Below are 12,408 nucleotides of genomic sequence, written 5' to 3'. Positions count from 1 at the left end.
AATTAAAATAAAAAAATCAACTATGAAATTCAGATGTCTTGTTTATATGGGAGGACTTTTATTTTGAAAACAAATGATCTCTCTCGGCACTTCCGGAACTGTCAATGTGAGCTTTTTGGATTTTACAAATTAAATCCTGTCATGTTGATTACTTGGAATTGGATAGATAAAATATTTTCTTGTACTTTTGCACATTGAAGCCAAATATGTAAGGACATGTAACGTTATGCATGAAAGCGATCACTGAAGGAGCTTGAGTAATTCCTTCTTAACCATCCGTTTACTAACTTAACGTTCCATCCTCAACAGTATTTTTTTTTTGGAGCTTTTTGGTTTTTGTCATATGCATATATAAGAAGAAAGTCAGCATGCTGAAGGCTGTCCATTCTTATCGGAGGTCCTCAAAAGGTGAGTAAATTCCCCTCACATTCGTATATTTGAATATTGAGAGAATCAAATGGCTAGACAAATATAAACACCCATACAAAGGACTTAAGCACAATTCACCTGGTAAATAGTGTATATGTGTATGTCTAGGTCTAATAGCAATAAATGATCCGTGAATACATGGATGTCTTGTTATTACTGTTTATGTTTATAATATTATATATCCATAGTTATATTGACTAACGTTACATAGATATATAATTTAGTTCACATCAAACGAAAAAGTACAAAACAGAATGTTTTAATGACTATTGGTTTAAATTTATATATGTCATAACATATCTGGTAGTTGCTAAGCTTAAGCATACATCATTTTGATATTACAAGGGAAAGGATATTTTCCCCTGTTAATTGTCAACTATGTTGCAGACAAACTGGATGGCACTACACACAAGTGCCACACTTTGAGTAACATAGGGGCTCTTTTATCTATTCTATTACAGTGATTGTTATGAAGAATTTTAAGAGTCATATTTTACGCAGATATCCATATGATACTTAACACTTTACAATAAGGTAATTAGTTAACTACATTAGTTAACATGAACAAATAATGAACTGCACTTATAAAGCATTTATTTATCTTTGTTAATGTAATTTCAACATTTACTAATACATTATTAAAATCGTGTTAACATTAGTTAATGCATTGTGAACTAACATGAACAAACCATGAACAGCTGGATTTATATTAACTAACGCTAGGAAAGTTAACAAATACAGTAACAAATGAACTGCTCATGGTTAGTTCATGTTAGTTAATACATTAACTAATGTTAAGAAATGAAACCTTATTGTAAAGTGTTACAGATATTTATTAATTACGGTCACTGAATACAGGGCATTAAAAAAAAAAAAATCTGCCTTGAAGATATTTTTGGGTCATTTTAAGAGATGTTATGCAAAATTCCAACTGTGTGGATATAAAATATACCCTGAAAGAATATAAGCAGCACTATAGTTATTAACACACCTACACACACACACACACCACACACACACACACACACACACACACACACACACACACACACACCACACACACACACACACAACACACACACACACACACACACACACACACACACACAACAATAATCCATGGTAAACTATTATTGAAAGTTTTTTTTTAAACCCTCTCCCTGAAGGTTTTAGATTTTAAAGGTCCCATGCATGACATTTTCATTTTATGAGGTTTTTTAAACATTAATATGAGTTCCCCTAGCCTGTTTATGGTCCCCAAGTGGCTAGAAATTTCAATAGGTGTAAAGTAAACCGAGTTCTGGGTGTCCTGCTCTGCCTTGAGAATATGAGAGCTCAGACGAGCCGATCTGGAATCTTCCCTATGTCATCATACGGGGAAAGGTTACCTCCCCTTCCTCTGCTTTGCCCGCCCAGAGAATTTGGAGAAAATGGATTCCGTTTCGCAATGTCAGCACAGGCTTTACAAACAGACTTTTACCATATGGATTCGACAGCACAGCCACAAACACAGTGTTCATTAATCCCTGATCTTGTGATCAGTGATTTCTGAAATGTCGTAATTATTCAAGTTCACACAGACTTTCTTTCTAATCGTTTAATACTGAAATGCATCAGTGAATCAAGCCAGTGACTAGGCTAACGTTAAATGATAAACTTCACATCGTTTCTGTTAGTAGCATGAAACAAATCTGTTATTTAAATGATTACATAGAGCGATCAAAGTACACTCTCTTTATAATGTTCAGAGCTGTCAATCACACATCGTGAGTGTATCTGCACACTTACCAAACTGCCGTTATAATGAATTTGCTTGCTGTTAGTTGTGGTGAAAGCATTTTGTGTGAGAATAGCGTTGCAATGACGAGATCACTGCATTCACAAGATCAACAGACTGTCTGTGTACTCGATGCTCATCACTGCAGCTTTTCCCATGTGGATAGGAAAAGATCAAAAATAATTCTATAATCAACACTTTCATGATTCGTTCATCTCGACAGCTGTAATGGTAAAAAAAAACGTAGTAAAGAATTCGAGAGGGGTTTAGTGTAACAAAGTTCGTAGAATAAGGAGGACGAAGACAGGGTCGGCGTGACTGAAAATAAAGCACTCACAGCGGAGCTCCATTGGAACAGAGCATTCAAGTCAGCGGCTAATATCAGGAGAGAAAAAAATTGTGTATTTCTAAATTATGATATTTTGTGATGTAAAAATCATACTAACAGTATAAGTACACCTCAGGAAACATTATAAAATAATAAAAAAATCCATGCCATGGGGCCTTTAAAAAATAACATTAAAGGCACAATATGTAAGATTTTTGGTTTGAAATATCCAAAAAACACTAGAACAATGTTATATATTTTGTTGTGTTGGGGTAACAGCTTAGGACCCAGGACCAATAGTGAAAAATGAAGACCAATAGTCAGGAGTGCAATTAATTAAAGAAAAATATACTGAAGAATAGTTTGCAGTTTCATCAGCAGAAGCCAGCTTCAAGTCTCACAAGGAGTTCATAGGCCACGCTCCCTCTACCAGCCTACCTGCCTCCGCCTATCGTACATACAATTTCTGAACAGTTATACTGTTTTCAATGTCTTACCACGTCATTACTGCCATGTGGATTATTCTGATTGGCTCAGAGAAATTGGACAGTCTTGGTAAATTTCCACACATTGTCAGTTAATCAGATTCACGTGTCCATATATCACTTGTTGACGCTGACAGGTGCCAGCTTGCCCAGAACAACAAGTCCACCCGTCTCTTAGGATGCCCGTAGTCCATATCCAATACTGATCTGTAACACTGAATACTGCGCACATACACAGATAAACAGTCTCTCCAAGGTTGGAGTTGGTTGAGCTCGGGTCCAAACCAGAGAAAGTTTTCCAAAACATACTGATAACATGTGCTTTTCTCTCAGTGAGAGAGACAGACAATAGTACAGACCATATTCATCTTGATTCTTTAGGGTTTCAGTAAAAAGAAATATAAAATAAAATAAAATAAAATGCAAGACAAATCCATATTTCATCTCTGGAAGCAGTCACCACTCAGAGACCAAATACAAACTTTAGAAAATATAAAGGAAGAAACAATCATTGGTCCTCTTGATTTAAGCAAAATCGTAAATGGAAAGAATCATTAAAATCATCATAATTATATAGGAGGATAAATATTGATTGAGGCTTTGATTATGAATTTAAGTACGATATATATGTATATATACATATTACATAATTATATTGAAGCGGCGGTAGATTCCAGAATCTTTCAGTTGACTTGTGTACTTACATTATCCCAAATTTTTCCAAGAATGTTTAAATCCAGAGAAATAAGCAATTTTAACCAAGCCTGCCGCACTCATGTTGAAAACTGAAGCCAAAGCGCCTTGATCGCCCCCAGGTGGTGGGTCCCAGTATAACTCATAACCCCCGGCCCTTCAAGTATTCTAAAGGACGCGAGACAATAGAAACTAAACAATCAAATTACACTTCAAAATTTTTTTTCCCAAAGATGGCTTCTGTCATTTTAGGCAGTTTTTATCACAATGGTTTTATTTAAAGTGTTAGTTTTTTTATTTTAAATAAGTTTGGTTTTAGTTAGTTATTTGATGATATAAAAACGGGAATGTGGCGTCATGATAGCTGAGATTGACGCCTTCTCTGAGTGAAGTTGTCACTGAGGCACTAACTGACTTTTTTCTGTATTTTCGGGAGGAGATTGGAGCTTTAGCTTTAATTTCTACATTTCCATAACTGTTTATTTCACATCAACATAATGAATTGTTCTGCATCTGCGAGAGTGTGGGCAGGCTTTTGATATTGCGTCTCTACTTTCTGCTCTCTACTGCGCAGACTCCAGTCCCAAATCTGCGCAAGATGTCAGCGCCATATTCGGACGTTGGCACGTTATGTGTTTTATTAGACAGGTCAGCAACTGTTTGGATACATTCATCAACAGAAAACTAATCATTGTTATATAACTCAACACAGTTAGTCTTATTGTTTAAATCTCGTTTTCTTGATTTACAGCGAGTACCATGTTTTACCATGCCTAATATGGATCTAGCTTACTGCAGTGTGCAACAAGTGACTCAATGGCACCCTAAACCCTCACGGTCTTCCTCTGGGTCCGCACTTTCACAACGCAATGCCGCTTTGACTGCCAGGAAGAAGTCCGCTGCGTAACCTGCACCAATGCGGGCTCGGCAGAAGTGCGCATCGAGGGCGCATATCGACCTCAAAGGGGGCGCTCGCGAGCACCCTTCTGAGACCTAAAATGACAAATGGACCACCCTGCGGTCTCGTGGACTTAACGGACATGCGCACGCAGCGGCCATTGTAAGTCCACAAGACTTACAAGACATTGTAAGTCCAGGGCCATAGTAGCCACCAAGCGAAAGCACAGGGTAGCATTATAAGTTATAACATAACTTATAATAAGATAAAATAGCGCTGCTGCTGCTGCGTTAGCCCACATATGCATTACCCAAAAAAAGCGGTCGTCTGCATAATAAAAGCTCTGCGAAATCAAGGCGTCATCAAGCTTAAAATTACATATTGTGGCTTTAAGTTAACACCGATATTGTTGACATGTTGACACTGCAAAAACTATGATTTAATGGACATCAAGGCAATTTCAAGCAAGCTGAAACGTATGGTGCACAAACTATTTGTCTGAGATTATGCTTTCCCTTAAAGGGATAGTTCACCCAAAAATGAAAATTCTGTCATAATTTACTCACCCTCAAGTTGTTCCAAACCTGTATGAGTTTCTTTGTTCTGCTGAACACAAAAGAAGATATTTGGAAGAATGTTTGTAACCAAGCAGATAGCGCAACCATTGACTACCATAGCAGGGGAAACAATACTATGGTAGTCAGTGGTTGCTCTATCTGCTTGGTTACAAACATTCTTCAAAATATCTTATTTTGTGTTCAGCAGAACAAAGAAACTCATACAGGTTTGGAACAACTTGAGGGTGAGTAAATGATGACAGAATTGTAATTTTTGGGTGAACTATCCCTTTAATGCACAACATTTTTCTGAAGAAAATTGTTAGAAAACTGTCATCAATGGACATGGTTAAAAATGGTTCAGAGTGATTCTGTGAATTATGTTTATTTTGGAGTATATGATTATGTATTTTCCTTCTGTTCATACAGGGACCCGGTTTCGCCCGCTGTCTTTTGAGGTACCCAAACCGCTGTTTCCAGTGGCTGGAGTGCCAATGCTGCAGCATCACATTGAGGCCTGTTCTAAGGTATATATATATTCATATAGTGATAAATGGATGCTTTATTGAGTCTTCTTATGCACTTGTTTTATATGTAATACATTGTTTGACCTTTTTCCCCTAAAGCTTCCAAATATGAAGGAGATCTTACTCATTGGCTTTTATCAGCCCAATGAAGAACTTAACAGATTTTTGTCAAGCGCCCAACAAGATTTCAAAATATCAATAAGGTAAGTTACTGCATAATATTAGTATTATATTACATTTGTATTTATTGTTTGAAAATCAGAAAAGTTCCTTAAATCAAGTCTCTCATTTATATTGTCCTAAATCTTCCTCAGATACCTTCAGGAATATGCGGCTCTGGGCACTGGAGGAGGAATCTACCATTTCAGAGATCAGATCCTGTCTGGTGGTCCAGAGGCGTTTTTTGTCATGAATGCTGACGTGTGCTCAGAGTTTCCTCTGCCAGAGATGCTTGACTTCCAGAAGGAGCATGGAGACGCTTTCAGTTTTATCATCCTCGGCACCACTGTTAGGAGTTCTCGTGTCTTTTATTTATGTATCAAACCATTCACGTTTTATAATGAGCTTTTCCTGGGCTCAAGCCAGGCCACTTATAAAACAGGATTCTCATTTGTTTTAAACTTGACATTTGGTCATTAATCCATGATGTTTTACTATGTTGTGGCGGTGCTTGAGAATCAAATGAATAAACTTAAATCTGATTGTTTTAGGCCAACAGAAAACAGTCACTGAACTACGGCTGCATTGTTGAGAATGAACAAACTGATGAGGTAATTACATTTTCAGTGTGGAAGGATACATTTGATATGTTGGGGATTTCAAACATTTCACTACAGTTAAGATTTAATTGATAATGAATAAACCATGATTTTTGTTTAAAGCGATAACAAATAAGATCATAATTGTCTCCCCAGGTCTTGCATTATGTAGAGAAGCCCAGCACATTTGTGAGTGACATAATCAACTGTGGAATATACCTGTTCACTCCGGAGATATTCCAGCACATCGGAGACGTTTTCCAGAAGAACCAACAGGACATGCTGTTGTGAGTGGGACAAATCCTGTAGGGTTCTTGAGTGGAAATGCATGCATACTTAATCCATTTCTTTTCCTTGGTTCTCTTCATTTGTCTTTCCCCCTCCAATTCCTTCATGTCTGCCATCATTCTGTTTCCTGTTCCATCATCAGATATTCGTATGAGGGGTAAGTTTGAACGTGGGCTGAAGCTCTGGATTGGGATTAATGTAGACTGATTAGGAGCAAGTGTGATGTAGGTTTTGTAGTGAGCACACCTGCTTGTATTATCTGTGAACTAGATTCATGTTAGCATGTTGTGGTCTGATGATACCGACACAACACACATTTTTATACCATATGAATAGGTTGTTTTTCAGGTTTAATCCACTTAATCCCAGGAGAACCGCCACCTGATAAAAAGTTTGTTTTAATATTATTTCATCCAAATGTAATTTTCTTTGCCTCTGAAACTACTTTTCTTTTTCTGTTGACTTAACCAATGTTTGGTGGATGGGAATAATAAAATTAGCCAATAATATTATAGCCTAACAATCAATATCCAATCAAATCCTGATGATTAAAACCAAGTCCTAACCTACATTACCCACTTTATCTGCAGCCTTGGTTGCGGACATTTTTTTTCCCATATGGATTTAAAAAAAAAAGAAGTTTTGTTAAAGCTATTTCGGAGAGTCTTTCAGAGTTACTAATAACAAACAACTTAAGGGGATAGTTTACCCAAAAATGAAAATTATCCCATAATTTACTCAAGCCATTTTAGGTGTATATAACATTCTTTCAGCCAAATGCAATCAGAGTTATATTAATAAATATCCTGGCTAGTCCAAGCATTATAATGACAGTAAATGGCTGCCCAAAATTTGTATAAAATAAAAAATGAATAAAAACATAACATTACATTATGTAAGGTCTTTACACACCACTGAAAACATAGTTATGTATTATAGTGCATTTATGTCAATAGATCCTCATAAATACTACACACTGGACCTTTAAGCATTTGCAAACGAGACCAGAAAGATCCATGATTTTGGTATTGGGTAAGCTTGGATGAAAAGAAAATTGAAGCATTTTAGAAACGTGTTAATTGACTGCATTTTTGTGTGAAAACGACATGAATTGTGTTAATGGTATGGTCACAACAGACGGATGTTGTGCTAATTGTGTTTAGAGTTTTGAAAATGTGACAGATTGGAGAAAAGTATGTTAGCAATTGAAAAAAACTCTAACAGCTTTAATGAGATATATAAATAAATATAAAAAAAAGAAATGCGATTTATACTTCCAGGACCAGACTGTTGCACTCTACTAAATATTCTGATTTCCTCATAAATGTGACACGTTTTGAGAGTTGAATACACTGCAGATGCCATTTCATGTTGGTTTTAACACCCTGCATATTCAGCATTTATCTTTCATTTTCTTTAATTCACTCACTCACTCACTTACTCACTCATGTTCAAATAATCCTTCCTAATAATGTGTTTGTCCATCATAGTGTCATTTTATGTCGTCCTATGCCCTGGATATTAGAAAAGTCTCCTGACATCACCAGAGGGTGAAATTAAGACTTTTATTTGGTACTGTGCATTGTGTGCTGTTCTCAGAGAAGAGCAGTCCAACGGCTGGCATCGGGCAGAGGTGATACGTCTGGAGCAGGACATCTTCACTGCATTGGCAGGACTGGGCAAGCTATATGTGTACAAAACAAACCGCTTCTGGAGCCAGATCAAATCTGCAGGGTTAGTTCTTGACATATGCTGTATCAGTAGACTTGTATCATTTTCTCTGTATCCACATTTCATAATGTTTGTATTATTATAGTTAAGGTTTTGCCCTTTCCTCTGTCAGATCTGCGATCTATGCAAGCCGCTTGTATCTTAACCAGTATCACAAGACACACCCAGAGAGGTTAGCTACTAATACAGATGGAGGGCCGAAGACCAGAGGTAAATGCTTCATTGAAATATGACAATTTTATGTCTGAAAAAGCTCTTCATGCAGTCCTTCTAATGCATTTTTTATTTATTTTAGGAAATGTTTATATACATCCAACTGCTAACATTGATCCAACTGCTGTAGTAAGTGTTTCTCTTTTATAGTTAAATTGATATTTAGAGTGTCTTAACACAATACATTTTCAATGTATTAAACTTTTGCAATGGGACATTGCATTCTGTGTAAAATGCTATGTTCAGCAGGAAATGTGCAGAATATTAGCAATAAGTATTTGATTTGATCTTTGTTTGGTTAAAATATTTACTAGTGCTGTCAAATAATAAAAAAATAACTAATTAATCACACATTTTTTAATGTAATTTAATCACGATTCAAAACATTGGCGTTTTTCATTTTTTTATATTGTAATAATTTCACAGTTACCGATTTTTTAAAACATTTGTATTTTATTATTATTTGTTATAATGGCATCTTTTTATGAATGAAGGCCAGTATCATGTATACTAATACTGCTACTGATGTCTCTATGAAATTGATTTTTTAAAACATTAAAGCTGCTGTCCGTAACTTTTTGTTGTGTTCAAGATTTACAAAAATTATATAATGAGAATGTACAACATGGATCCATTTTCCAAACCGTGTTTTTGTCTTACCCTGAATCATTATGGTACACTTATAATAAGTGTTTATGTTGGGACTATTTCAGACCGGTCTGGTAGGAACCGCTGCGGAGGAGCACAGTCCCTGCGTGACTCGCCATAGACATAAACAGAGAGAAGTAGCTCCGGCTGCAATGTTCTTCCACATGCAGTTCTGTTTATTAACCGCTAGAGCGCAAAAAGTTACGGACTGCAGCTTTAATTATAGACATTTAACATTACCGCATATTTGAAAGCTATCAATTTCAACATTTATTAGGCATTTATTAGTGAACTTAAAACAATCTTCACATAAACCCATTATAATAAATGTCATATTTACCTGTGCCCTGACTAACATGTAGGAAATATACAGAAATTGAATAAAGTTATCAAACACTTTACAGTCTTAATTGCATAAATTATACATTTAAATATAGATTAATCCTTATCAAAGCTAAACTTTTCTGTTACTTTTGTTCATTGATTAATATTAATGACAGACATCACAGCAACTGTTTTATTAGGTTGCTGTGACTTTAAGATCTGTCGCTGACAAACATGATAAGGATGTGACACACTTTTTTTTTCTTCTTACAACTCTTTTTAAGTTATTTAACTAATTTAAGACTGCTCTTTAGATCAATTCACACCGCACAGACAAACAGCAACAGACATGTTTGTTGTGTTTTGTTGGATCAGTGTGTTACCCTGTCGGCATCTGTTTTTTTTTTTCATGTTTAATCAGTGTTTGTTGAACTCGAAACTGGCGAGTGTCTTTGTGAGCATTGTATGTGTGTCACACAGACATGACATTCACAGACAGTATGGTTTAAAAGCATTTGGATGAATTAGAGCGTGATCATATTATGTAGCGCTAGCCAAATTATGATGGGAAAAAACGGATGCTGCGTATTTAGCGCGTTAAACTGAAAAAATTAATTGCATGCATTAACGTGTTAACGCTGATAGCACTAATATTAACATAACATTATTTTACCTTTTTTTGTTCATGTCAAAAGAAAACAAGTTTATTACATTATTACTAACATTTTACTACAAAGGGCCAAAAGTCAAACTTGATTGGGAGGTGTGGGCCAAAAGTACAGTAAATGTTGTATTATATCCAACAATTTTATGTTAATATCAAATGTACAAATGTAAAAAAGAAAAGATAAATTACAAATTAATTACATTTTTCTCCAATTTTTGTTATAAGGCATGACAGATGGGTCCTGGTTTGGCATCCCTGCTTTAGAATAAACATGCACTAAGGAATCACACAATTGGACCCAGATAATTATTACTAAACTATACAGGGTCCATTTTGAGAGACGACTGGGGAAACTTGTTCACTATGGAGGATGATGGACTCCCTCGTCATTATTTTTGCAATAACACTTGTTAACGCTAGTGGCGCAGAGATTGTTGTGTGCAAAATATTTTGAACGGTTGACTTGTTTTATCATTTGTGTTATAAATGAACTGTATTTCATGTTATATTGGTGTTTTTTCCCCCTTCAGTTAGGTCCAAACGTGTCCATAGGAACAGGAGTAACGATCGGTGCAGGAGTTCGCGTGAGGGAGTCCATCATCCTCCATGGGGCTACTTTACAGGTGAGTTCATGCCACTTTCTCTCCGTATTGCTTTGTCTGGCAGTTGAAACCAATGACACATAATGACACAATATACAGTGTATATATACTGACTGTGTTTTCTGTAGGATCACAGCTGCGTGTTGAACAGCATTGTGGGCTGGGGCAGCACCATTGGGAAATGGGCCAGAGTAGAAGGGACCCCAAGTGACCCGAATCCTAATGACCCGTATGCCAAAATTGACAGCGAGACACTCTTCAGAGATGGAAAACTAACACCCTCAATTACAATTCTTGGTAATTTTACAGGACACCATCATTAAGATATTATATATTTGAGAGTTGATTCGTTTAAAGACTGCTTCTCCCTCTGTCTCTTCAGGCTGTAATGTAAATATCCCATCTGAGGTCATCATACTCAACTCCATCGTCCTGCCACATAAAGACCTCAACAGAAGCTTCAAAAACCAGATCATACTGTAGTTTCAGTTTCATTTGTATTTTAGGCATTTGCATACAAATACAAATGTCTGGTGCTGTATTGTGCACATGCTTATACCACCTGTGTTATCACGTCAAAGCTGGATAAAACAAATGCTATAATAATTCTGCGTATAATTGTTACTGAAAAGACTTGAAAATTATTTTATTTACAGCTTGTTGGCTCTCGTGTCAGTGAAATGCCAAAGAAAGGTGCAAAAAAAGCTTTTTATTTGTGAACTCTGTTACCATTGCGTTCCAGCATTTAACATGTCATGTAGAACAAAAAATGGTAAGACAAATGGTAAAATCTTGTAATTGGATACCAGTCGTGTTGGTAATTGTTTTGAATAATTGATGTTTCTGTGAGCGCAGTGCAAGAGTCGGACGTCTGCAATAAATTATATTTTGATTAAGTCACATAAGGTAATAAAGTACATTACTGCTGCCCTTGTACAAAATCACAATGTCTGTATTTATGGTTAAAGAGCTACAAAGCCATCAATTATTTTTCTTAACCTTGAAAGTCCAAGACAAATTATTAAATTACAGACATCACATTATTAATTGAAACAAAATGCCCCCAAACATTTTTAAAATCTCCCACAGCTTTTACATTCATTTACAATACTGGCTGACTTCTGAGGGCACTAGTGCAGACATTACCATCCCCATGTGACATACAAAATACACAAGACAACATAAATTCATCTAGTTTATTTCAAATCAGTATGGATTTCACCGTGTTTATGCCACCTTTAGATATTTTCCAGGACATTTCCTTTATACATAATTATTACAAAAACACAAACCCTATACAAAAAAACACAGAGTGTAGTCTCATGATTCAAGATTCTTTCTTTCTGGACAGATTTACTGCACATTCATAAGAAAAGTTATTTTCCAAGGTTGGATATAAAGTGCTAATGTGTTTCATTTCATGTGGTAGGAAACATTAAAAAAAAAACACTCCAAACCACCGAAGCAAAGTGTCCCCGTGCAA

General features: G+C 36.0%; 1 protein-coding gene across 4 annotated transcripts; it reads left to right on the top strand.

The window, feature by feature from the left end:
• The first annotated feature begins 66 nt into the window (after positions 1 to 66).
• On the top strand, positions 67 to 12,386 carry gmppaa (GDP-mannose pyrophosphorylase Aa). 4 transcript variants are annotated; one of them, XM_079822546.1, is made up of 14 exons: positions 86 to 208; positions 310 to 408; positions 5,597 to 5,694; positions 5,794 to 5,897; positions 6,009 to 6,201; positions 6,405 to 6,464; positions 6,609 to 6,739; positions 6,883 to 6,897; positions 8,340 to 8,474; positions 8,584 to 8,681; positions 8,767 to 8,813; positions 10,854 to 10,946; positions 11,054 to 11,222; positions 11,308 to 12,386. In XM_079822546.1, the coding sequence occupies exons 2-14, from the start codon at positions 369 to 371 to the stop codon at positions 11,406 to 11,408; spliced, it is 1,284 nt and encodes a 427-aa protein (XP_079678672.1). In that variant the 5' UTR covers positions 86 to 208; positions 310 to 368; the 3' UTR covers positions 11,409 to 12,386. The 4 variants fall into 4 exon arrangements, with proteins under 4 accessions (XP_079678674.1, XP_079678673.1, XP_079678672.1 ...); XM_079822548.1 differs by lacking the exon at positions 6,883 to 6,897 and having other exon boundaries at positions 67 to 106; XM_079822547.1 differs by lacking the exon at positions 6,883 to 6,897 and having other exon boundaries at positions 83 to 208.
• The last annotated feature ends 22 nt before the right edge of the window (positions 12,387 to 12,408 follow it).

The sequence above is a fragment of the Gobio gobio genome (assembly GCF_949357685.1).
Source record: "Gobio gobio genome assembly, chromosome: 7".
NCBI lineage: Eukaryota > Metazoa > Chordata > Actinopteri > Cypriniformes > Gobionidae > Gobio > Gobio gobio.
Note: the sequence above shows the minus strand (reverse complement) of the source record. Positions and strands in the feature narration are given on the sequence as shown.

Bases quoted from the DNA above. Each gene is read 5' to 3' on its own strand.
- gmppaa (XM_079822545.1), top strand. From the start codon at position 142: ATGTTGATTACTTGGAATTGGATAGATAAAATATTTTCTT. The intron at 6,465-6,608 runs GTAATTACATTT...TTGTCTCCCCAG, and splicing joins AGAATGAACAAACTGATGAG to GTCTTGCATTATGTAGAGAA. The intron at 6,740-8,339 runs GTGAGTGGGACA...TGCTGTTCTCAG, and splicing joins AACCAACAGGACATGCTGTT to AGAAGAGCAGTCCAACGGCT.